This window comes from Notolepis coatsorum, assembly GCF_963971535.1.
Source record: "Notolepis coatsorum genome assembly, contig: SCAFFOLD_1455, whole genome shotgun sequence".
Taxonomy (NCBI): Eukaryota; Metazoa; Chordata; class Actinopteri; order Aulopiformes; family Paralepididae; genus Notolepis; species Notolepis coatsorum.
The window spans coordinates 5653-33413 of record NW_028172641.1 but is presented as its reverse complement, the minus strand read 5'-3'; the positions used below and the strand labels follow the sequence as shown (position 1 = coordinate 33413).

The 27761-nt window shown below is 45.3% G+C and overlaps 1 protein-coding gene across 1 annotated transcript in view; it reads right to left on the bottom strand.

The window, feature by feature from the left end:
* The window catches only part of LOC311248001 (syntaxin-10-like), a 30132-nt gene extending 5864 nt beyond the window's left edge, over window positions 1-24268 (bottom strand). Inside the window, exons 1-7 of the mRNA XM_084338967.1 lie at window positions 24197-24268; window positions 22273-22348; window positions 21010-21103; window positions 18605-18699; window positions 14061-14123; window positions 13806-13907; window positions 704-810 (exon numbers count right to left, since the gene is read on the bottom strand). Coding sequence (XP_084195093.1) covers window positions 704-810; window positions 13806-13907; window positions 14061-14123; window positions 18605-18699; window positions 21010-21103; window positions 22273-22348; window positions 24197-24231 — 572 coding nt within the window. The 5' untranslated portion in view covers window positions 24232-24268. The remainder of the gene's footprint in view (window positions 1-703; window positions 811-13805; window positions 13908-14060; window positions 14124-18604; window positions 18700-21009; window positions 21104-22272; window positions 22349-24196) is intronic.
* Window positions 24269-27761: the final 3493 nt, after the last annotated feature.

The window sequence follows — 27761 nt, the reverse complement described above, 5'->3', positions numbered from 1 at the left end:
TGTTGTTGTTGTTCTCTTCCAAACCAAACTAACCAATCATTGCCGGTTGATGTAAAAAACACATCACTACCGGTGCACCAGTGCTAGGAATGTCTACACAGATACTAAAAACAGAGATTTTTTTTTTTTTTTACAGAAATACAGAGTCCCTTGGCAGTGATGGGCTTAATCGGCATTGTGTGAGCTGGTTTTGCGAGGACTTAAATGTGACGGACGTTCATTTCTACATAAAAGTTCTGCACTGCAGCGTTATGTTCAGGTGGTATCGGTAGTGAAAAGGTACAGTGATATCTGTGCATCCCTAGTTTTTAGGGGTGTAAAGGTACACGTATCCGTACCGAACCGAACGGCTCTGTACCGAACGAATACCACGGTATGTTAACCACTAACGACCGCCCACCGGGGGCTGTTTTTTTCACAATCTAATATAAAAAAAAAAAAATTATTTTTTAACAAGTCGATTATTCATTTCAATATAGAATATTCGTTGACAGCCCTACAAGTACAATTAGTTACTGCACACTACATCACCCCTGAGTGGAACATGGAAAGACAAACTTTCCCCCACTGTACCGAAAACCCGTACCGAACCGTGACTTCAAAACCGAGGTACGTACCGAACCGTGGTTTTTGTGTACCGTTACACCCCTACTAGTTTTGAAGGTGGTTGATTGATGGTGTGTACGACGTGCTCCATACTCACACTGCCTGGTCGTCGAGCTCGTCCCCGATGCGTCCCGACATGTCTTTGAGGACTCTGATGCTGCCCGACACCAGCTCCAGCTGCTCCTCCTGCTCCTCCATGATCAGCTGCGCACACACACACAAGTAAATACACACACACACACAAGTAAATACACGTACACACTCCTCACTTTCTAAGCAGGGTTAGTGGTCAATTCTATTATTCAAATACCAGTGGTAACAGATAGAAAGGGAACTTCCCGAACGTCAAATACACTCTTATTCCTCTCTACACAGTGGTAAATTATATTATTCAAACTATTATTATTGAACTATTAACTGTTATTATTACATGGCGTTTTCACATTCGCCGAAATGCTTGCTTGTGATTGGTCAATAGCCCCCCGACTGCGGTCATTATTTTTCAATAATGACCGCTGTTTTTTCAATAATGACCGCAGTGCGCAGCTGTTGGCAATCAAGCCCACTGACACACACTGTTTCAGTGCAATTAGACAGTGTTCTGCTGCCGGCGATGACAGGGGGCGGAGCGACGAGCGGAGCCAGAACAGAGCGGAGCCAGAAGGCTGCCCGCGATAATAATAATCACTTTATTTGGGCTGACAGAGCCACAGAACAACTGCGATTTGTCAAATGAATTAGGTATATTGTTAGTAAGTTAGCCATGTAATAAGCGGGATAATGTATAGCCTACTCGGTCATTGTCGCAAAATAATTGACCTTCACTACTGTAACTGAGGGGTACAATTCCCTGACTGTATTGTTAGATATGATATTTAATACCACTACCTCATGTACTTTAACTTCTGGCCACCCAGTACAAGATATAAGTATGATGAACACTTTCCCACCTGATGAAACGAACCAACACAAATGTACCAAATCGAAAGTTTAATACAGCAAAGGGTGTATACAACGATCACTTAATTACATTTATGATTTGAAATATGGAATATGCACTTTTATGGCAAATGAGTATTCGTAGGTAAATCAACATTGAATGTCCAATCTCTGGTTGCGCAGGGAGTAAGTATACAACCTGGAATATTTAGGAAACGATAGCGATGGTACTTAAATGATTATAGCTGGATACACTAAGGGGGGGGGGGGGGTCCCGCTGGTTGTAAGACAGTAGGAGGGGGGGGTTAGAGAAGCCGCTGGCAGTATCCCATCTGGCCGACGGTGTCTTGGGAGAATCCAAAGTCTTGGACACGGTGCCCACAGAACCTCGGGCCGCAGACGAATACAGCTGGACCCTCTGTGGAACGGTATCTGCCGGTCCACAACGGAGAGACGTGGTGCGACCTCACGTGTAGAGCGCCGCCTCACCTGGAGTCCTCTCCGGGGGGTAATTCCAACACTCGGCAGTGTTGGCCTTTATCCATGGAATAATCAAAGCACACAAAGCATAATCCAAGCCGTGGAAGGCTCGCCGTCGTCTGGGTAGAGTAATCCAATATACAGGTCCAGTCGCTCTTGGCCCGGAGCTCCTCGGATGCAATCACCACTAGGGGTCTGACCAGCCTGGTTAAGCGTCCAGATAACGTCAGGAACGATGGGGGTACTGATAACTGTAGAACTCTAACCGAACGATGCACCATACATAAATAGACTATTATTAGCTTAATAGAATACGTCCAACTCGACGGTATGGTGCCAAACTATGACCATTCAACTATTAATCTACACGATATATCAATGCCTATTCTGGGCCAAGTAGGCCTTACTACACCGCACGTGCGTCGTGGGGAGGCTTTTGCGTCTGTCACTCTGTTGGAGGGTAAAGAACTGGACTAAAAAGAAGTTCTACTTTACGAGCGCCATATATATATGCGCTATGAACAAATAGTACCATTCGTATTTCGCCCGGCATATTACTGCGCGGAACCGGGGGTTGCCTCGACATGTTAGGCGGCACGATTGAACTTGGACCTAGGGGTATGGCAACCTGGCGCCAGGTTCTCGTCCAATGGTAGAATGAAACTATTATGAGCTGTTTAGTAGAAACGGGGATATTCAATGCATATTGTACAAGGAATATACAGGGGATATCAAACGATATACAAATACAATTAAATATATATATATAAATAAATATACATATTCGGTTTAATCTGATCCTTCACAACAGCCGCCCCCTAATTAGTCCCACCTAATTAGCTAAGCAGAGACAGATTAACCGCACTGTCCTCCACTCAAGGTCCGCTGTAAGGGTCAGTCAACTCACAAAGTCATAGGGTCATGGTCATCATCGATAGTATCTGGGAGTCGGGGCAGTTCTATGAGCCTCGCCACGGGACGTGTGTAGGTGCGCCCTTGGACGAGTACTTCAGCTGCTCGGACCTTGCCATCGGCACCGGTGATCACTTTGCTTACGCGGCCAGCCGGCCACATAGCTCTGGGGAGTGACTGGTCAATTATCATGACGACTGTTCCTTCTGTCAAATTGTCTCTCTCTTTTACCCACTTCTGGCGGGTCTGTAGAGACGGTAGGTAGTGAAGTAGGAAGCTGCTCCAAAACTTGTCAGCTAGTACTTGGCTGTACCTCCACATTCTTCGGCCGTTCGCTTCTTCGGGCCTGTACATTGTCTGGGGTAGCGCGGGGTCCAGCCGCCCCATTAGGAGTGTGTTGGGGGTGACTGGGTCGACATCTGCTACATCACTGGAGACGTAACCGAGGGGCTTTGAGTTCAATACTCCCTCGATCTCCGTGAGGACTGTCATTAGGACTTCCTCTGCCACAGTCTGGGCTCCGAGTACGGCATACAGGGCTGTCTTTATAGAACGTACTTCTCGTTCCCAGGTTCCACCGAAGTGGGGTGCGTTCGGGGGATTAAACTGGAAGTCAATCTGGGCTGGAGCGAGGTGGGTCTTAAGTTCTGGGCCCATAGCTTGGAAGCTCTCTCTCAGCTCTCTTTCTCCGCCTTTGAAGTTGGTCCCGTGATCAGACAAAAATGTAGACGGTTTTCCTTTCCGTGATATGAATCTCCGGAAGGCCATAAGGAATGAGTCTGTGCTCATGGTCGGAAGGAGCTCGATATGTATCGCTCTGGTGGTCATGCATTTGAATACAATACCCCACCGCTTCTCGGTGCCTCTTCCTCTCTTTATATACAACGGGCCAAAACAGTCCATGCCTGTGGAGTGGAATGGCTTGTCGCCGATTCGGAGGCGACAGGGGGGTAGGTCAGCCATCCGTGGTATGCTGGGCTGCGCGCGCCACTTACGGCAGTCTAGACAGGTTCGCTGGAAGCGCCGTACTGCTTCTCTCCCTTGCAATATCCAATAACGACGTCTGATCTCCGCGAAGACTCTCTCTGCTCCTGCGTGGTGTACATCCTCGTCGTATTTCTTTATGATCAGCTCTGTGACCTTGTGTCGGCTGTTCAAGACGATCGGGTGCTTAATGTCATCTGGTAGATCGGGGGCTCTCCGCAGGCGACCACCCACTCTGATGAGATTATGTGCGTCACTCTCTGGTGCCAGGTGAATCAGTCTGCTGTCTGATGGGACGGGGTTTCCTCCCTGTAGACAGTCTAGCTCATCGGGGAACGAGTCTCTCTGGGCTCGTTGTAGTAGAAGAAGTTCTGCTTCTTCGTAGTCAGCTGCTGACATGTCAGTGGTGGACTGAATCTCTGGGTGGTGCCGCAGGAATGTTCTTTGTTGCGCACTCTCTAGGGTAATGCAGTCATCTATGTTGGGGTCTGTGGAGGCGACAGTGCTCAGTCCACAGAACATAGGCTTCTTGTTCTCAGCCTCCTCGTTACTTGCTTCCCTCGGGGTGGGCGTAGGCCAATCTCCTTCCGGGAGCTGGAGGAATGCTGGTCCGTCACTGTAGATGTTGCGACGGGTTAGGTCATCCAGGGACATTCCCCGGGTGATGACGTCAGCTGGGTTGTGTTTGGTATCCACATACCTCCAGCTTGCTTCTTCTGTTAATTCTTGAATCTCGGTGACTCTGACTCCCACAAAGACTTTGTATCTGCATGAATCAGACTTAATCCATGTGAGTACTGTCGTGGAATCTGACCACAAGATTGTTCTATGCACCGGAATGGTGAGTTCACGTTGGATTAACGTGGCTAGATGCGCTCCTGCGAGGGCTGCGCAGAGCTCTAGACGTGGGATAGATTGTTGCTTACGTGGGGCTATTCTTGAGCGGGCCAGTATGAAAGCAGTGTGTATCTCTCCTCCCATCTCTTGGGCACGCAAATAGGCAACCGATCCGTAGGCTACTTCGGAGGCGTCGCTGAAGACGTGTAGCTCAATCTCGCATGTCTCTGGCCTCACTGTGGATGGGAAGTAGCTGCGGCGTATATTGACACCTGGGAGTGAGCGGAGTTCCGTCTCCCACTCTCTCCATGTTGAGGCAAGGTGTGCGGGTATTGGGTCGTCCCAGCCCTGGTCCTTGTCCCATAGTGCTCGTACAATCATCTTTGCCCTGGTGGTGTAAGGTAGAATACATCCCAACGGGTCATATTGTCTGGCGAGTGTTCTGTACACACTCCGTCGGGTGGTCGGTATCGCCGCCGACCTTCCTTGCTCTGGAGCCAAGGGTTTGTGTCTATAGTGGAGCGAGTCTGTTTTGAAGCGCCAGACTAATCCTAGTGTCATTTCTTGGGCTTCTCCTGGGATTGTCGCCATCCAGGTCTCGCTGCTGGCAGCCTTGTCTGCGGAGGAGAGGCTGCGCAATACGTGCGGGTCACTGCTGGCCCACTGCCTGAGATCAAAGCCTCCTTTGATTAGGGAGGCGCGTAACTTGATTAGGAGAGCCTTCGGCTTCTTCTTGAGTCGAGACGCTTTGTAGACAGTTGTCCACGTAGAAACTGTTCTTCACACTGTGTTGGACCTCTTCATCTGCTGCTGGGTCCTCTGTGACGTGTTTCTGTAGTGCAAAGGTAGCACAGCACGGGCTGCATGTGGTTCCGAAGGAGAGTACTTCCCACTGGTAGATGGATGGGTTCTCATCTCCGATCTTCTCTCTCCATAGGAACCGTAGCAGAGGCTTGTCCTCCTCTACTAGTCTCACCTGCAAGAACATCCCTTTGATATCCCCGCTTATAGCCACCTTGTCCTGGCGGAAGCGCAGTAGCACGCCTAGTAGGGAGGGGCCGAGTGTGGGGCCGGGCAAGAGCTCTTTATTCAGATTTTGGGATCCGATCTGGTAGCTGCAGTTAAACACAATGCGATCCTTGCCATTGTGATGGACCTTGTGATGCGGCACGTACCATGATTCGGTCGTCTGATCGGCCTCTTTAATGTCAATCTTTGTTACGTGTCCCGCTGTGATTAGCTTCTCAATCTCAGCTCGGTACACACTCTCTTGAACGGGGTCTTTTGCTAGGCGCCGCTCTGTGTTCAGTAGATAGCGCTCCGTGGCGTCTTTCTTTGCGTGAAAGGTGGGCATTCCCTCTCGCCTCAGGAGTGGAGTTGCGTATCTCATCACTCCGCCGACTGTGACTCTCTTTGTCCCCTGCTCGAGTAGGTTGATGGCGTAAATGTCTTCTTTAGAGCGAATGTCTTTCTTTTCGTTCTTAAAGGGCATTGTCTCTAGGGTCCATAGCCTCTCGACCAGGGCTGTACGCTGCGATGATATCGTCGCGAATTGCCCCTTTAATTGGCCGTTGCGATTGGTAAATATTATCTGGGGGCGGGCTTGCGAGTAGTGCTTTCAAGCCTTGGATTCGCATTTCACTCCTAAATTATCCAAGGCGTGTGATGACGCGATGACGTCACTCACGCGAGCTGAGCAGTGAGCACTCAGCAGGTATGATCAGCGGGAACAATCGACTGAGCACTCACTCTGATAGACTGGCTGACTGTCTGATTTAGCTATGAAGAAAAGTAAAGTTAGTATTGCTTCATATTTTCGACGCGTTGTTCGACCTCCTATAGTGAGCCGAACTGAACTGAACTCAGACACACGGAGAGAGATGTGGCATCTGCTTCTCCTCCAGCCCTCTCGCACCCGTGGCTGTTGTAAACACTGGGACCTCGGTGAGCCTGCCAGCCGGCTAGCTACTGATAGCTATCAACAAATGCTCCAGTAAGTCTAGTAGTGCATGATAGCTTGCGTTAGCTTACTGTTCAAAACGAAACGTCCCATTAACCTGTTCCACCCCACGGCCACGGTACCGACCCCTTTTTGACATTATTATCATATATTAGTATTTTTATGAGTGCTGCAATAATTTAACGTTTTTAAAATCAAACGTTTTCAAGTATTATTATCACTACTATGTCACAAATACATGTAGAATGTAAAACGTTAGGTTGGCAATAGTTTAGCAATAGGTTAAAAGTGAGTTTATATCATTTTAAGTTTTTATTTTTCACTCGCGTTTTTGACGCTGAAGCGTAAATGGAAATGTTGAACCATGGGAATTGTAGTTTTTTTGCGGCCATTTTGAAGAGCGCATCGCCAGCTATCTGCCAGCGTCGGAATTTCTCAAAACTACACTTCCCATGGTCCGCTATGGTCGTTCAAAGTTAGGCATTCTGAATGAATCATATCAATAATTGTTATGATTCGCGATAATAAGCTACAAAAGGTAATGTTTTTGACAAATATTGAAACGCAGTCAGTTTCTCCACACTATTGTAATCATGTAGGAATAATTAGATCTGAAATTAGTTACAAAATGATTACACTGTGGGAGAAATAAAAAAGTACAGTCGATTACATTAAATATCTGTATATGCTATTATACATGCCTGGTGATACTATATCCAAATTGAACTCGGCCATTTGAAAGATACTATATGTATATATATATAAATGTGCGAATTGGCTATAATAAGGTAATGTATAAGCATATATTCTATATTCTATAATAATATTTCAAATTGCATTGGTCCGGATGGGAGAATTCAGTACTGTATATACAAAACCTTCAATTTTATCATCTTCCCTTTATTAATTTCCTTAGATCTTTTGTACACATGATCTCAAGAGGGTACTGAATTAGCTCAGTGGCAGTTTTTTAAGTTTGGTCATTATTATCATGGTTTTATTCACTGTCAAAGATGAAAAGAAAAATCATAATTCATATTTTCCTTTGTTTCATCAGAATTTAAGCAAGCCTAGTAATAGACACAATATTTCTGACACTGAGAATACATTCATTGAGGTCCATAGATGTTCCTAGATACCAAGAATATGCAAATAGCCCTTGTAGAAGTGGAGCAATATTCCATTTACCATAGGTATACATTTTATGCAGATTTCACCTGGGGTGGAACAGGTTTTAAACTAAATAGTTCAGATAGCTCCGTCCTGATATCAATGTCTTATAACACTGAGTCGATGCGTATTCTAGCTGAGGGCACGCTGAATATAGTCAATAGGGAGCAGCTGCAGCGCCGGAGAATCCTGGCCGTAGCTGGAGGCTACAGTATAGGGCCCAGCTGCAGCTCCGGAGAATCCTGGCCGTAGCTGGAGGCTACTCAGTACACACAGACAGTGGAGCTGGTTGCATATAGCGAGCATTTAGACTTGTTGCGTGGTGGCGATGTCTCGCAGATAATACAACTACAAGTATGATTATATAATATATATATTTTATTAAAAAAAAATTATATAAAAACAATCGATATAAATAATGGTAAAATTGTTATTTAAAAATTTGCCCCTAAAAAATATTTTTTGCCCCTAAATTTCTCATTTAGGGGCAAGTGTGCCCCTAGTGAAAAAGCTTAGCGTACAGCCCTGCTCTCGACATGCTGCAGGAGAGTGGTGTCTTCTTCTGTCGTTCTGGAGTGGAAGCAGCTAGTGGCTGCTGTTCGGTTGAGAGATTTAGCGAGGGGGCCTTGTAATGTCCATCCTAGGCGGGTCTCGACTGCTGCAGGACAGCCTCTGGGGCCTGTATGGACCCGGTCAATCGGGACTATGAGTTCTGCATGGTCGGAGCCTATCAACAGGGTCGGGGTAGCGCCGTCTATGAGCGGGATAGGTAATTGGCGCAGGTGCACATATTTATCCATCAACTTGGTGACAGGGTAGGTGTACTGCGATAGTCCTATTTCTTGGCTGGTGAAAGCATTTGTGATCTTGTACCGTCGCTCTGGCTGCCCGTTGGCTGCGATAGTGAAGGAGACATTCTCGCCCTTTATCGTCTTTAAATCTCTTCTTATTGTCCGAATCGTCATTTCGTTCTTGCTCCCCCGCAGTCCCAGCTGAGTCGCAGCGGAGGCGAGCAGAAGGGTCTTCTCTGACCCGTCATCAAGGACGGCGTAAGTGTCCATGACTTTATCCTGGTAGCTCAATGTCACACGGACTACCTTTAAGAGCACTTGAGCTCCGTTGCTGCTGGCGGGGTCAATGTACATGACACTTGCCTTGGTGCCGCTCCGTGGTGCAGGTATAGGCCGTCTTCCGTTACTATCGTGTAGTATATCTAGATGGGCTCCATCGCACCGGCTGCACCTTTTCTTTAGGCGGCATTCGGCTGCCATGTGGGGCCGCGCACATCGATAACAGCGCCGGTTGGACTTTATCCATTGGCTCACTTCTTCTGCATTCATCTTTGTGAATGAGTCACATTGTGACAGCCAGTGTTCTTTCTCACAGTAGGGACACGCTATCTTCCACTTCTCCTTTCTCGAGGGGGTGCTGTGACTCTTACTGCTCGGTACTGACTCTGATTGGTGCATGACAGTCACCGATCTTCTTCCATCACTTATTCTCCTGGGTCCCTCTCTGGAGCTTGGCGTGCTCCGCCCGAAGGTGTCCAGTCGTAAGCTGCTGACCTCTCTCGCCAGGAAGTCGGCCAGATCAAGGAGGGATGGCTCGGGGCCGTCGGGATCTCGGTAGTCCCTCTGCCGCCGAAAGCGCTCCTGTCTTGCGGGTGGCAGCTTCTCCAAAATCCTCTCAACGTTAGAGTTGGCGTATAGCTCATGCATGCCCTTCTCCCGTTGAGCTCCCAGCATCCCCACCAGGGACTGCACTTTGATTGACAGGTCGTCTAGTGAGCGATTGTCTGTGGCTGGGGGTAGGCGGTCAATATGCCTTATCTCCTGGATTACGTAATCCCATATACGTCCATATCTTTGATCCAGCGCTGCAAGGGCCGCTGTGTATGGGGTCGAGGAGGTAGCATAGGCTAGCGCTATATTGTGCGCTCGCGGTACTTTCAGGTGCTTCAATAATATTGCATACTTGTGGTGTTCGTCAGCGACATCCACCATCATTGTCTCTAAGCACATCCGGAGCTCCGTGTACTGTGCTCGACTCTCATAGGCGAAGTCTGGGAATGACGGCGTGGCGTTGTATGACGCCGTGGATGGCTGATACATCGGCGAGCGTTGGGGGAGAGACCTCCTGGGCGAGTCCCCTCTTGCGCCTCGCTGTGGGCTGGTACTGGCAGGGTACCATGGCCCGCTGGTCCAGGTACTGTTCCTCGGGGCTGGTCGTGCGTCGTGCTCACCCGTGAATAGAGTCGGGGGTCTGTAGCGCAGCGCCGCGGGGGTATAGCCTGGACTGTATGGGACCTCCTGGTCCGGTGGAGTACTGTGCTGTCGTCGGGCTTGGTTCTCCTCTTCTCCCTCTTCTTCTTCTATCAAATCTTCCAGATCCTGTAATCGTTTATTTAGCTTCTCCGCAGTGTAGGCCGCTCCTTCCTTGTAGCTGGGTCTCGCTTGGACCGGTATGGGAAGGGGGTCTGCGGGGGGTCTAGACTCGGTCTGTTGGTCAAGTTCAGGGTCGCTTGCTCGTTGCGGTGACGCTGCTCTTGACTGTTGTCTCGACGAGTTCCTTGAGCCCCTGGCGGAGGGAGAGGGAGTTGTCCTTTTGATCAGCTGCTCTATTAGTTGCGCTTGTAGTCTGTCGCGCTCTGCGTCTCTTTGGGCACTGGCAGCGGCACGCTGGGCGTCGGCCCGGTCTCTTGCCATATTCTCTTCCATCTGGAAGCGTCTCATCTCCAGACATGTGCGCTGTTCTTCGCTCCGTTGCTGCGCTTGGAGGTGTTCGCGCTCGCCAAGCATCTGTGCTTGGAGCCGATCGCGCTCGGCGGAGGCTGTCAGGCTGACGAGGAACGCCTGTTGTAGTGTCCTCTCCGCTTCGTTGGGGGAAGGCGGTAGTGGAGGTGAGCCGCTCCTGCGTGAGCCGCTCCTGGGGGTACTCGTTGGGGAGTCCTGGAGCTCTAGTTCCTCGGCGCTCTCCTCCTCTTCCTCCGTGCAGAGTTCTCTCTCTGTAGGGTTGTCTTCCTCCCGGGGCTTGTCGGGGACTACTTCTTTAGTAGTGGCGGGGGGTAAAGGCATGTCAATTCCCTCCTGGTCCCCACCGTGGGCTTGGTCAGTTACATTAGGACCTACTAGGGCCTCTGTGGTCGGGGAAACCTGGTCGTTAAGGTCAGACATAATTTTACTTTCTACTTTTACCACGTTTACCGTTTGTCGAAGGCTAGGTAGTTGACTGACAGTGTAAGCCTCTAAGTACTGAGGTGTCTGTCGTCTGCGCCGCGGGCGTTCTAGGTTAGGAGGATCGTTTCGTGGAGTGTTCATCATAGGCCATTTCGATATTAATAACACTATATTAATATTACACTAGTTACCCTCCGGCTCGAAGGACCAATTGTAACTGAGGGGTACAATTCCCTGACTGTATTGTTAGATATGATATTTAATACCACTACCTCATGTACTTTAACTTCTGGCCACCCAGTACAAGATATAAGTATGATGAACACTTTCCCACCTGATGAAACGAACCAACACAAATGTACCAAATCGAAAGTTTAATACAGCAAAGGGTGTATACAACGATCACTTAATTACATTTATGATTTGAAATATGGAATATGCACTTTTATGGCAAATGAGTATTCGTAGGTAAATCAACATTGAATGTCCAATCTCTGGTTGCGCAGGGAGTAAGTATACAACCTGGAATATTTAGGAAACGATAGCGATGGTACTTAAATGATTATAGCTGGATACTCTAAGGGGGGGGGGGGGGGTCCCGCTGGTTGTAAGACAGTAGGAGGGGGGGGGTTAGAGAAGCCGCTGGCGGTATCCCATCTGGCCGACGGTGTCTTGGGAGAATCCAAAGTCTTGGACACGGTGCCCACAGAACCTCGGGCCGCAGACGAATACAGCTGGACCCTCTGTGGAACGGTATCTGCCGGTCCACAACGGAGAGACGTGGTGCGACCTCACCTGTAGAGCGCCGCCTCACCTGGAGTCCTCTCCGGGGGGTAATTCCAACACTCGGCAGTGTTGGCCTTTATCCATGGAATAATCAAAGCACACAAAGCATAATCCAAGCCGTGGAAGGCTCGCCGTCGTCTGGGTAGAGTAATCCAATATACAGGTCCAGTCGCTCTTGGCCCGGAGCTCCTCGGATGCAATCACCACTAGGGGTCTGACCAGCCTGGTTAAGCGTCCAGATAACGTCAGGAACGATGGGGGTACTGATAACTGTAGAACTCTAACCGAACGATGCACCATACATAAATAGACTATTATTAGCTTAATAGAATACGTCCAACTCAACGGTATGGTGCCAAACTATGACCATTCAACTATTAATCTACACGATATCTCAATGCCTATTCTGGGCCAAGTAGGCCTTACTACACCGCACGTGCGTCGTGGGGAGGCTTTTGCGTCTGTCACTCTGTTGGAGGGTAAAGAACTGGACTAAAAAGAAGTTCTACTTTACGAGCGCCATATATATATGCGCTATGAACAAATAGTACCATTCGTATTTCGCCCGGCATATTACTGCGCGGAACCGGGGGTTGCCTCGACATGTTAGGCGGCACGATTGAACTAGGACCTAGGGGTATGGCAACCTGGCGCCAGGTTCTCGTCCAATGGTAGAATGAAACTATTATGGGCTGTTTAGTAGAAACGGGGATATTCAATGCATATTGTACAAGGAATATACAGGGGATATCAAACGATATACAAATACAATTAAATATATATAAATAAATATACATATTCGGTTTAATCTGATCCTTCACAACAACTACGTTTAAAACACCTCGGCGCGGCGCCTCGGTATTTTAAACTCTGTGTCGGTCAATTATTTTGCGACAATGACCTCGTAGCCATACATTATCCCTTACTTATTCTTACTATTATCTATTATTTAAAAGGGAGAGTACCGAGACATATCATAATGTTTCCCCTCCATTCCTTGGCTAGCTTAGCTTTATCATAAGAGTTAGGTATAATGGACAATAATTGTGCTCAAAGGGTCTTCATTTGGTATTATACAACTCTAGAAGTACTTACGCGGCATTTATCTATTTTCACATTAAAATGTGTTAATGCTTAGAAGATAGTATGCTTGACTAGTATCTCTACCTGCTGTTAGAAGACAAACACTAGTGACTAGTATCTCTCTCTACCTGTTAGTTAGAAGACAAACACTAGTGACTAGTATCTCTACCTGCTGTTAGAAGACAAACACTAGTGACTAGTATCTCTACCTGCTGTTAGAAGACAAACACTAGTGACTAGTATCTCTACCTGCTGTTAGAAGACAAACACTAGTGACTAGTATCTCTACCTGCTGTTAGAAGACAAACACTAGTGACTAGTATCTCTCTCTACCTGCTGTTAGAAGACAAACACTAGTGACTAGTATCTCTCTACCTGCTGTTAGAAGACAAACACTAGTGACTAGTATCTCTACCTGCTGTTAGAAGACAAACACTAGTGACTAGTATCTCTACCTGCTGTTAGAAGACAAACACTAGTGACTAGTATCTCTACCTGCTGTTAGAAGACAAACACTAGTGACTAGTATCTCTCTCTACCTGCTGTTAGAAGAGAAACACTAGTGACTAGTATCTCTCTACCTGCTGTTAGAAGACAAACACTAGTGACTAGTATCTCTCTCTACCTGTTGTTAGAAGACAAACACTAGTGACTAGTATCTCTCTCTACCTGTTGCTGTTAGAAGACAAACACTAGTGACTAGTATCTCTACCTGCTGTTAGAAGACAAACACTAGTGACTAGTATCTCTACCTGCTGTTAGAAGACAAACACTAGTGACTAGTATCTCTACCTGCTGTTAGAAGACAAACACTAGTGACTAGTATCTCTACCTGCTGTTAGAAGACAAATACTAGTGACTAGTATCTCTACCTGCTGCTGTTCCTGTTGTTCCTGGATGTATCTGGAGTTACCAGACACGAGGTGAGATTCCATTCCTGTTGACCTGGCCTGGTCTGAGGCAGCCAGCAGAGCCTGCTCACACACAAGACAGAGGGTTAGACTGTGTGTGTGTGTGTGTGCGTGTGCGTGTGTGTGTGTGTGTGTGTGGTCAAGTGTCGACACATGAGAATATATAATTGCAAAAGCCAACATGACCTTTGAGAGTGTGAGTGTGAGCCCACTAACCTGTCTGTTCTTCTTCTCAGCCTGGGCCACGGCTGAAGGGCTGGAGAGCTGATCCTTCATTTCCTACAGACAATAGAAATAGTAACATAAATACACAAACACACACACAAAGTGCCGGTCAAATGGGCAGTGCAGAGCGAGGCCCAGGTTGCCAGTAAGGACTTGGCTGAGGATATTGGATTCTCAGCAGCACTTCATGACGGCACTGCCTTGCATTTGCTGCCATGAGTCTACAGCCCATCTTAACACAGCTGAACCAGCAGAGATAATTGGCTTTAATGGAGCATTTCCTCTTCTCATTGAACAGGTGAGCTCATGGCAAACATTGAGTCTCAGACGTCGTACACCGGTACACATCACTCTCGTGAGCCCGTTTTGCACCTGCACTGGAGTCCTCCCCACCTTCACTGCACCTAAAATCGGGAGGGGCTGTATGTGTGAACGCTGAACATTCAAATCATTCTGTACAGAGTTTACCCTCTCAGCAGCACCCAAGTCCTAAGTCTGCGTAATGGCAAACTGAGCCCATGACGGAGCACAAGCAGAATGTTGTTGTCAGAATTCACACAGCGAGCGAGTGAGTGGGTGTATTGATTAACATAGACTAACCATGTTGTGTACAGCTGGCCTTTTCCCACTGATAAGTTAAATGAATGAATGTATGGGTTGTGGAGAAAATTAATATCTGCGCTATCTTCATTCTCTTCAAATTTCATTCGCAACCAAGGACAAGACACACAAGGCATTTATCTCATCAAGATTTGAGTGAGTTTGCGAGGCGCACCCAAATTATGTTCCAAACAGTGACTGTGTGGAGATGCTAGGATCTCACACTGACATGTGCAGCAAAATTGTACATATATATTAAGCGTTTTAGCCTGTATTAAACGATTATTAAGTGGTCCTAATTTGTAAAAGAAATAGTTCAGCTTTTTCTCAATAATGCTTTGAAATGGGAGATCTTTGAACTATTGGTCGACTTAAAAAAAAAAAAAAAAAAAAAAATTGGGCTGTGTCTCGCTTGGACCTTTTCGTAGGCAGTTAGCCTCTGGTATGCATGCCATTAGCGTTAGCCACGCTTCTATGCCTATTTTCTTTTGGAAGGAATGATAAAAAAAATTTATATATATATTTTTTATTTTATTATATTCGACTAAGAGGTTGGCCAGTCGACTACGGCTCCTTTCGACCGATTAGTCGACTAATCGATTAATAGGGGTCAGCCCTAAAACATTGTGGATTGATTGTAAACTATTTATATACAGTTTCATGGCATAAACTGCACAGAACACTGTTGGTCACTTATTTCACCCTTTATGGAATATCGTTGACCTCTATTTAATATAATTTCAAACCATTATTTTAACCCTTTCACTACCACATTACCAAAGGGTTAACCCTTTCACTGCGACAATACAGACGGTTAACCTTTCACTACCACACTACAGAAGGTTAACCTTTCACTACCACGACTACAGAAGGTTAACCGTCTGTAGTGTGGTAGTGAAAGGTTAACCTTCTGTAGTGTGGTTGTGAAAGGGTTCATATAATTTTACTTCGGTACACAGGCAGGGGAGGTACTTTTCCATTTCTGCACCATGTCAATTTCCTCTGTGCGTTCAGTAGAAAACTAGCTTAGCACAAATGAATGGAAGCGGATACAGCTCACTAGGCTAGCTGTTAAAACATCTCTCCCCGAGTTTTAAGCTAGGCTAGTGGTTCGTATACACTAGCGATGCACCGATATGAAAATGTGCGGCCGATACCGATACCGATTGTTCAACTAACACAATCGGCCGATACCGATATTTGTGGCAAAAAAAAAGAAAAAAAATATTTACTGAAACTACTGTAAATTTGTATGTCTCTAAATGTTTTGATGGATTGAAAATGTTCTCCAGTAATATCTCCATAATCTGAGTTTGCAATGCATGTGTCGTGTCAGGTACAACAGAACAATTTTGATTGACAGTCGATTCTGCCAATTACGTCACACCGCTAGCACCCACCTCCTGCTGTTCTTACCACCAATCGGCAAGCGCGTATTCGTTTTTTACTTCCGGGAAGTCCGCCATTGATTTTCACGAGAGATCAACAACAAACATAACTAGCTCCCCGCGGCCCACGAGTAGGCTACCAGCGCTCCGCAGGAGTACTAAATGAGGCATAATGATTTTACTGCAACGAATGTTATAATAAAAGCTTTTCTATACATTTGTCTGATTGAAAACTTTATTAACAGATTGCAGAATGGGTACAATTCAGTAAGGGCTCTCTGAGCAAAGTAAGGAAGTGAGAGATATGAGGCCATTGCCATCGGCAAATTTGAGCTTATCGGCCGACAGGCCGATGGCAGTCAACAAGGCACTTATCGGCCGATACCGATACCCGACCGATATATCGGTGCACCCCTAGTATCCACTTCCATTAATTTGTGCTAAGCTAGGCTAGCTTGCAGTTGGATAGCTTTCTAGTGAAGACAGAGTGGAAATTGGTATCCATCTTCTTGTCTGACTCTGGAGAAGACGGTAAGCACATTTCCCATAATGTTGGCATGCCCCTTTAAGATAAGATGTGTATACCACCTAGGTCTGGCTAATGTGTCTGCACAATTATCTATAGGCCTACTGAAAGAAAAATATATAGATTTATGGAAAATAAAGTAGAAATACAAAATATGATCAGAGATTAAAAGCCGATTTGAAGAGGTAGGTTTTAAGTGAATATGAATATACTTGCGTGTTCCTTTAAGCTCATGTTATAACTAGTCTACTGTGGCTGCTGTTCGTCTCCGTGCCGAGATGCTATATCTTTCGTTTAGCTTGCTATTATAAACTGACACTAGTACAACATTTTAGCAGCCAGTGGAGAAAATGTGAAGCATCCAAAATCTAAATCGAGCTTCTGCTCATCATACGTGATATATTATTTCAAGATCACTGAACGAAAAGCAAGAAAGACAGGCCCTCGCTACAGTCAACATGATTTATTATATCAACTCACTTTACATGTTGATATGGCGCAGCTTTAAAGCAGATGATAACAGGAGGCATTTTTGTTTAGTTTCTTTGATAAGTAGTAATTAAGAAAGCACTAATCTATCCGCTCACATGAACACACACACATCCTCACTTACTCTCTCTCACACACCCCACACACAAATACACTACAAAAATGGTCACTTAAAAAATATATATTTTTTATTTATATATATATATATTTGTATATTATTGTATATATTACTCATTGCCTTTATTCGTAAGCTTAGCATTGTATTTTATTCTTTTTGATCATGTCTATTTTATTATCTATTCTATTTTATTATTTGTATTTTTGCACAATCGAGGCAGGCATGGCCACCTACATTTCACTGCATGTCTTGTGTCTGTATGTGACGAATAAAACTCTTGAATCTTAACCCTTTCACCGCCGCACTACCAAAACGGTTAACCCTTTCACTGCGACAATTTCACGGCGACCGTCGGTTGTGTGACAGTAAAGGGTTAACCTTCGGTTGTGTGACAGTAAAGGGTTAACCTTCTGTCGTGTGGCAGTGAAAGGGTTAAAACCGTACTGCCGTCCACCAGCCACACATCCTTGTCCACGCAGACATCAATATATGAACTGTACATGTAGGCATGCGAGTGGTTCTACACGACAGTGCTCACACACAGCTGGGCCTGTACCTGGACAGTGCTCACACACAGCAGGGCCTGTACCTGGACAGTGCTCACACACAGCAGGGCCTGTACCTGGACAGTGCTCACACACAGCGGGGCCTGTACCTGGACAGTGCTCACACACAGCGGGGCCTGTACCTGGACAGTGCTCACACACAGCTGGGCCTGTACCTGGACAGTGCGCACACACAGCTGGGCCTGTACCTGGACAGTGCTCACACACAGCTGGGCCTGTACCTGGACAGTGCTCACACACAGCTGGGCCTGTACCTGGACAGTGCTCACACACAGCGGGGCCTGTACCTGGACAGTGCTCACACACAGCGGGGCCTGTACCTGGACAGTGCTCACACACAGCTGGGCCTGTACCTGGACAGTGCTCACACACAGCAGGGCCTGTACCTGGACAGTGTTCACACACAGCAGGGCCTGTACCTGGACAGTGTTCACACACAGCGGGGCCTGTACCTGGACAGTGCTCACACACAGCGGGGCCTGTACCTGGACAGTGCTCACACACAGCAGGGCCTGTACCTGGACAGTGTTCACACACAGCAGGGCCTGTACCTGGACAGTGTTCACACACAGCGGGGCCTGTACCTGGACAGTGCTCACACACAGCGGGGCCTGTACCTGGACAGTGTTCACACACAGCGGGGCCTGTACCTGGACAGTGCTCACACACAGCGGGGCCTGTACCTGGACAGTGCTCACACACAGCAGGGCCTGTACCTGGACAGTGCTCACACACAGCAGGGCCTGTACCTGGACAGTGCTCACACACAGCGGGGCCTGTACCTGGACAGTGTTCACACACAGCGGGGCCTGTACCTGGACAGTGCTCACACACAGCGGGGCCTGTACCTGCACAGATAGCCTGGTCCGCTCCACGAAGGCTCTCCTCTCCTGCAGCTCATTCTCCTCCAGTCGGAACTTCCCTGGGTTGGACTCCACGATGCCTGGTGCAGAATCAAGGAATCAACACGCATGAGCGAGCAGAGCATGCATGCACATTGCACATGCGCACACACACAAGCACACACACCTCTTGGTTTTCTCAAGTGAAAGAGTGAGAGAAGGAAACGATGTGTTTGTACGTCTTGTGTGTGAGAGTAAGTAAGTAAGTAAGTAAGTAAAGTTTATTTATATAGCACCTTTCACAGACCAGGGTCAGAAAGTGCTTCACATATAAAAACATCGCCGCCTGTTGGTATGCGGCCGATGTCGCACTTCCTTTCTGACTCTGTGTATGACTCTGTGCGTCATTGAAAGTCATCCGGGCGGAGTTTTTGAGTAACGTGGAGCGAGGGGTATACCCGATCACATTTAACCGCTTTTGGGACGCCAGATTCATTATGCTGATGGGGGTTATGGCGTGGGCCAAATGGACATACGATCTAGCAGATGGCAATCAAATAATTGGAATATTCTTTTTGGAGTCTCATCGGCCACAGGTAAGAGCAATTTAACGTCAATTTCAGCTTGGTTGTCCATTGTTTTCATAGCCATCACCCTTATCAGCGTATGCTGTTGTACTAACGAATGCCGTTATTGACAATCAATTAACACATCCAGCGCCAGAAACGGCTTACGACGTGTTTCAAGTTCATGCTAATTCTGCCATTCCACTGCGTACGACGTTATTGAGATCATATTTAATTTTTTCGCCATGTTATTCATAATTCCCTCACAGAGCCTGGTCTGATGCAGTGGGAGCTTGCACAACTCTGCAACGCTTCAATACTGCCGCCTGGTGGATGATCGGCGAGTTACTAAACCGAAAATGGACGAGTCGATCTCGGTGCGTCTGGGAAATGCGTCCGGCACTCACATAGTGTCGCGGGACTCAAGACACACACTGTGTATATGGATCGCTGCCATAACTCAATAATCGACATGATTTGGGCTGTTATTATTATTATACAAACCGGAAATGGATCGACTCGATCGCCGTCAAATAAGTGGGATCTTTTTGCTCCAGTCTCATCTGCCAACGGTAAGAGGACGCTGACGTCATTTTCAAGGCGATTGTACATTTCTTTGTTTACAAACCAACTGATCAATAAATCAACCCATACTACATAAAGCATTTACTGACGATCACAGACTTATAAACGACCCCCCCCCCCCCGTTCATCCGCGCATGATGAGTCATAACGTTTAGGATCGTATTCAGTTGGATTTTTTAATATAGCGTGTATCACGAATAAACTGCAATCGATAATCTATATTATGCGTTTAGGCCTATAACTAGCGTTCTATGAATTACTGCAGAAAACGATAAAAACATATTTATATTCTAGACGGTATTTTCGTATGAATGAAAAAGTATAACGTTCCCACATCCTGAACGATGGATAATCGATGTTGAATGGGCCATAGTAATGTCAATTTAGCAATACAATTTAAAAAGTTATAGCCCTGCAAAGAAGGGGAACTTCTCCATAGACTTAGAGTGGTGGCAGAGAGTGGTATAAGATGCTCAAATTGAGTGGCAGGGAATGTGTTAATCAGAAACGACCCCCCACCGTTTCATGCATGCATAATGGAACATAATATACTGATCATATGCATTTGAATTTTTTTATTGTAGCGTGTATAGGGACAAAATGCCAATGGATTAAGTATAATATACGTCGCGGGCTATTACTAGCCTCCCAGGAATTACCCTAGACCACTCTAAGACCATACTTATATTCACCATGGTATAAAACGAGAATGTATGGATGGAAAAAATATTCCTTTTTCACATCTTGAACGATAGATACTCTATGTCAAATGGGCCATAGTATTGCATATATAGCTATAATATTTAAATGGTTATAGGCCTGCAAACAAGCGACTCCCACCATTTACAGCGATGGCGGTAGCTACTACAGGATGAGGCATGGCATACAATGAGTTAATTGAACAATGGGTATTTACATTTAGTCATTTAGCTGACTCTTTTATCCAAAGCGACTTACAAGTTCTGTACGACAAGTCATCAGGAAGGGCACAACTCTATCAGCTGAGCAACAATGTTCATCAAAGTGTTGAGTGCTACAGTGTAGGTTAATATATTAGGACAAGTGCACGACAGTATAGTAAGGTTAGTTAGGGTTAGATATTATTATTATTATTTTTTTTTCTTCATTTCAGATAATGCTATCGGATCGGTACTCGGTATCGGCCGATACCCAAAGCCAGGTATCGGCCGATACCCAAAGCCAGGTATCGGTATCGGGACTGAAAAGGTGGGATGGGTGCATCCCTAGTATAAAGGATACTGATGGTCTCGTGGAGGTCCTCCAGGTCCCAGTCTATGGCCCGCAGGCAGTTCCGGAGCTCATTGGTGCTCCAGTCCAACTCATCACGGCTCACCTGAGATGAGAACAAAGGCCATGCAGGTCGGCAAATAGCTCATCTATCCAACCTGGATATAGTACAGTACAATCTTTCCCTGGATTAACCCTTTCACTGCCACACGACAGACAGAAGGTTAACCCTTTACTATCACACAACCGACGGTCTGTCGTGTGGCAGTGAAAGGGTTAACCTTCTGTGTGTCGCCGCAGTGAAAGGGTTAACCGTTTTGGTAGTGCGGCGGTAAAAGGGTTAACGCAAGAAAAACTAAATCACTTTTAAATCCGAAACACAGAATTAAGTTACTTAGAACTAAATCACTTACTATTATTATCAGACCAATATTTAAAAAAAATTATAATAAAGTATGCAATAATATACAACACATGTATAATACTGGTAGCATACAGTGTAAAACATCAGTAGACACATTTGGTTTATCTTCTAGCTCATTAAGCTCAGATGTTGGCGTGACATCAATTCATTTGAACCCTTTCACTACCACACTACCAAATGGTTAAAACCCTTTCACTGCGACAATACAGGAGGTTGGTTAACCCTTTCACTATCACATGACAAAGGGTTAACCCTTTCACTACCACACTACAGAAGGCTAACCCTTTCACTACCACACTACAGAAGGTTAACTCTTTCACTACCACACTACAGAAGGTAACCGTTAACCCTTTCACTACCACACTACAGAAGGCTAACCCTTTCACTACCACACTACAGAAGGCTAACCCTTTCACTACAGAAGGTTAACCATTTCACTACCACACTACAGAAGGCTAACCCTTTCACTACCACACTACAGAAGGTTAACCCTTTCACTACCACACTACAGAAGACTAACCCTTTCACTACCACACTACAGAAGGCTAACCCTTTCACTACCACACTACAGGTTAACCCTTTCACTACCACACTACAGAAGGCTAACCCTTTCACTACCACTACAGAAGGTTAACCCTTTCACTACCACACTACAGAAGGCTAACCCTTTCACTACCACACTACAGAAGGCTAACCCTCTCACTACCACTACAGAAGGTTAACCTTTCACTACCACACTACAGAAGGTTAACCCTTTCACTACCACACTACAGAAGGCTAACCCTTTCACTACCACACTACAGAAGGGGTTAAACAGTTGTAAAGGTGTTCTGGGTGGTGTGGGTGCTTACCTGTGCCCCCTCTTGCAACAGCTCTTCCCAGCGATCAAACAGGCCCCGTGCACGAGACAGCGCCTTCTGCACCTCCCTGGAGGGAGAGGAACACACACACATGTTGACAACAGACACTTCTAGGAGGAACTTGGCAGGTTTGGCTGATTGATGAAACCAAAGTCAACTCGGGGGGTATTGATTGATTGATTGATTGATTGAAAAGTTTATTAACAGATTGCAGAATGGGTACAATACAGTTCAATACATACAATTGTTAAGGGGATGCAGACCAGAGAAAGACTTTCGTCTTGTTTACATCAGGGTCCCCCATTTTCAATTCATCATATGACACACACGACATACAGATAGACAGTACTGCTACATCTATACATTTATGACATACCAGATTTGCAAATACAGTACTGTTTGTGATACAAAAAGTGTCCAGAAAATGAATACATTTGACATAGAAACTGTACATTGGAGGAGGTTGGGTAGGTGGGGTTGGGTGGGTGGGGCTGTACATTGGAGGTGGGGGGGGGGGGGGGGGGGGGTTGGGTAGTACATTGGAATACTGACAAAGCCATACTTGGTCTTTACTGTACAACTGGGTTAGGACATTTGTAGGGGCCAGTTTCGAATTGCAGTCTCCCGTAGGTGTTCTTTGAGAGTGTTTTTGAAAGTGGGTAGTGATTCACATTCCTTTACAGCTTTGGGTATGGCGTTCCACATTGATGTGGCATAATTGCGAAACGTGTTTAGTCCCTTGTTTGAGCCGAATCTGGGTTTAACATGATTTGTGGAGCTCCCTCTGGTGTTGTGATCGTGGTATTCACTGACCTTTGGGAAGTATTTTGACATGTACATGGTACCTTGGTCGTGTAGTGTATCTTGTAGACCAGGCCCATTGCAAGTTGCTGTACTCTGTCGTCTACTCTAAGCCATCCTAGGTTGGCAAAGTGGGCAGGGGTGAGGTGGGTTCTAGGAGTCAGGTCAAGCAGTAGTCTGACTAGTTTGTTTTGAGATGTTTGTAATTTGGTTTTTAGTGCCTTTGAGGTGCTTTGGTACCATGAGGTGCAAGCATAGTCGTAGTACCCTTGAATGAGTGCTCCTGCCAGAGTCTTCAGGGTATTCTTGTTTACCAGAGAGGAGATCCGGTACAAGAATCGAGTTTGTTGGTTGACTTTTTTTATTACATTGGATGCCATTTTGTCACAGGAAAGATTAGCCTCTAGGATGGAACCCAGGTAGGTAATTTCATCTTTCCTTGTGACAATATTGTCACCCACTGTAACTGAGAAGCCGTTGGTCTTGCTGAGTTTGTTATTTGAACCGAAGAGAATGGACTCTGTTTTGCCCATGTGCAATGATAGTTTGTTGTCGGCGACAATATGCATATATGCCATAACGCCCCTCGCTTCTGATGATTGAAAATTGTATTAACAGATTGCAGAATGGGTACAGTACAGCTCAATACACACAATTGTTAATGGGATGCAGACCAGAGAAAGACTTTCGTCTTGTTTACATCAGGGTCCCCCATTCTTGACCCAAACAAATCTGTTGAGTACATTTCACACCATCATGCAACTTCGCAAATCTCTGCTAGATCCGTCTGAAAATTCCAAACCCTTTTCACAGAAAGCCATCATGTGGCACGAAGACGGTAATAAGCTACAGCTCGTCCTCCCCTGGAACCGTCGGCCCAGGTGCCTTGCTCGTGAGGACTGCGGCCAGCAGCCACTGGCACTGTGTTGATGCTAAGCTAGCTAGCTAACGATACAACTAGCAAGTGGAGCTAACTTGATAATACAACCTTGCAACGGGCTGGACTTTATTAAAACGTTGCGTTCTCCCATAAAGTTGTATATAATACATATACAGCCTATTGTATTCAACCACACACGTGGTTTATTATGTGTATAAAGTTAAGCCTGCTCACCCCTTCACCACGAAGAACGGGTCTTCAAGCGACATGTTGACACTGGCTGCTTCCAGACTCCGCGCATGCGCGTTACTCACTCAGCGCATGCCTACACCGTGTCTCGCGTGTGTCCGTGACGTCACGTGGGCAGCATCGTTTGGCTTCAATGGATATAATAATGGCAGTAAAATAATATCATATCATTCATTCATTTTATCATTCTTCAATCGTTATCATCATTCTTTTAGCACATTTAAATACCCACAAATCCAAATTAAATAGCTCTAAATCTTTATTTATTATCATTTTGAAAATGAAACCAAGCAATACATGAAAAGTATTTTCTCCTCCAAAACAAGAAGGCTATCAAGACAATTAATTTGTTTACCTCTTTTAATGTATTTGTATGAATGAACATTATTCTGTCTTTGTATACAATACATATACTGTCCCCTGACATTTTATTTTGTGTTTTTATTATAGCGATATCACTTCAATCAAATCAAATGTATTTATATAGCCCGAGATCACAAGGCATTGCCCCCATGGGCTGCTGCACAGTCAAGAAGAAACATCAACGGACCAAGAACAAAAACAAAAGCGAAACCACCATAAAATCCAGATATGCAACACTCCCAGACTTCAATAAAGATATGGAACGACTCACTAAACCCTACAGGGTTTCCCATTAATTACCTAGACGGTGGCGGCCCGCCACAGTTGTATAAAAAGAAAATTGCCAATAGGGATGTATCAGTAGTATTGGCAGTGGTAGTAGTCGTAATAGTAATCCACTATATTTTTTTATTTTCTAAAAAAATAAACCAGTTCAACACAGGTAGCCACTTTTGCTTAATTTCTTTGATGGCTCAAATGTATGCTCTAGTCTAATGTCCAGTGGTTCTCAAACCTCTCCTCGAGACACGCCAGCCGTTCCATGTATTTGTTAAATTCCACCACCAGCACACCTTGATTCAACTAATAAAGGGCTAGTTAAGTTGAATCAGGTGTGCCGGTGGTGGAATTTAACAAATACATTGAACGGCTGGCGTGCTTCGAGGAGAGGATTGGGAAGCACTAGTCTAGTAGATTTTGTGTTTTGAGCACAAAGTTCATCATAGATCTAGCCTCTTTATTTTGCTCTCAAAGTGCACCAGATTGATGCATTTAACTTTAAAATGTACCAAAAAATTTAAATGTTCCGCCATGGGACCCCCCCCTAGAGGGTCGGAGGTTCACCCCCCATAGTCTCTGAAAATCCTGTGGGAAACACTGCATATACATGAAATTAAACACACACACACACACACATACATACACACATACATACATACATACATACATACATACATACATACATACATACATACATACATACATACATACATACATACATACATACATACATACATACATACATACATACATACATACATACATACATACACACACACACACACACACACACACACACACACACACACACACACACACACACACATACATACATACACACACACACACACACACACACACACACACACACACACACACACATACAACATACATACATACATACATACATACATACATACATACATACATACATACATACATACATACATACATACATACATACATACATACATACATACATACATACATACATACATGGTAGCAATAGTAACTAAGGTACATAAGAACATTTTTTTTTAAATATATAAATAGAGCAAAAAACAAAAACAAGAAAGCATATGAAAACGAGTGCTGGTATGAAATATAAGATAAAGGTTAAAAAGTCAAGTCTCAGAGCTCAAAGTAACAGAGTCGTATTCCCCAGGGGTCAGGAGAACTGCTCGGGTCCAGTTGAAGTGGTATATCACCATATCCACTTAGATACCCTGGTCTCTCTCTGCGAATTTAAATCTGTATTACATAACTTCCTACAAGAAGAATGTCCCTGCTTTCTGTAGTCGGGTCCCAACTGCAAAAGTGCAAAATTACCGTATTACCCTGTATTTTACTGTCATACACTTTTCCTATTATGTAGACTATTCTGTTTTGTGTTTTTGTGTTTACATGTGATGTATTGTATATTGTATACATGCACTTTTATTATGTCCTTGTGTGATGTTACATCACTGATGTACTACACATTGTATTGCTGTGTGATGTATCGCAAATGTTATTGCTGTCATCTTGGCAGGTCTCCCTTGCAAAATAGATCTTGTATCTCAATGGGACTTCCTGGTTAAATAAAGGTTAAATAAAAATTTAATAAAAGTATCACTCGATACATCCACTCAGAGACTTTCTGTATTGAATTGTGTATAATACAGATTTTATAAAACAAAATTGAAAGACATGGGTAGCATCACCATGCCTCTGCCTGACTAAGTCGACTTGTATTTTAGAATACAAGGTATTCCCCATTATATTATTGACCACATCAAGGCTGTAAAACGAAGTTTTTTTTTGTCATAAAGGGCATTTCATTTTCAGATTTTATAGTCTGTTTTTAGTGAGCTCAATGGGCCTAAATTGTGTTGTGTGGGTGGATGGCTTACACACGTAGCACATTTTTGGGGGCAACTTAGACATGCAGGGAGCCCTCCTACAGACAGCCAGGTAACACAGTGAGCCACAGGGTCAAACACATATTCAGATGGCAACTCTTTGGGTTGATGTTGTTCCTCACTCTTTGCTCAAAAGGTTGCTCTGCATGCAGCATCGCTGCCTTCAAGGAGTAGGAGCTGTCAACAACTGATGGTATTAATACAGCTAATGAGAATACCCCCACTCTCTCTCTGTTTCCCTCTCTAACATGCACACACTTAATTTCCTTGCTATTTTTGTATTTTTTTTTTAATTTGTATTATTGTAACACATCTAAACAACCTGCGCACTGTCGGTCCCAGAGCCTTCTCTGTTGCCGCACCCACCCTCTGGAACTCCATCCCTCCAAAACACCCTAACCCTATCCCTGGACTCTTTCAAATCCCAACTCAAATCTCACCTCTTCACCAAATTTATAAATTACTGATTTCCCTCTTTTATTTTTATTTTTTTTACTTTATTGTTATCTTGTTCTTCCTCTGACCTCCTTCCCCTTTAGCTGCCCCCCCTGTTAACCTTTTCACTGCCGCACTACCAAACAGTTAACCCTTTCACTGCGACAATAGTACAATACACAGAAGAAGGTTAACCCTTTCACTGCCACACGACAGCCGGTTAACCCTTTCACTACCACACTAACCGTCGGTAGTGTGATAGTAAAGGGTTAACCTTCTGTCGTGTGGCAGTGAAAGGGTTCAGCGCCTTCGGGTTTCCTGAAAGGCGCTATAATATAAATCCAAGAAATTATTATTATTATTTTTTGCAATCAGGTGACAGGTGGCCCTTTGGTCTCTTGGCGCCGCCTGGCGGCGAGTCCCGGTACAGAGCACCGGGAGATCCTCTCTCCGCCCGCCCGGAGGAGCCCGTCCCATTATTATGTTTCCCAAGTTCACAAAGTGCTGGGAGTGTTTGGATAGTAAGGGAACCCAACTCTCAGTCACCACACTCTCTCCTTATCAATTGTTTT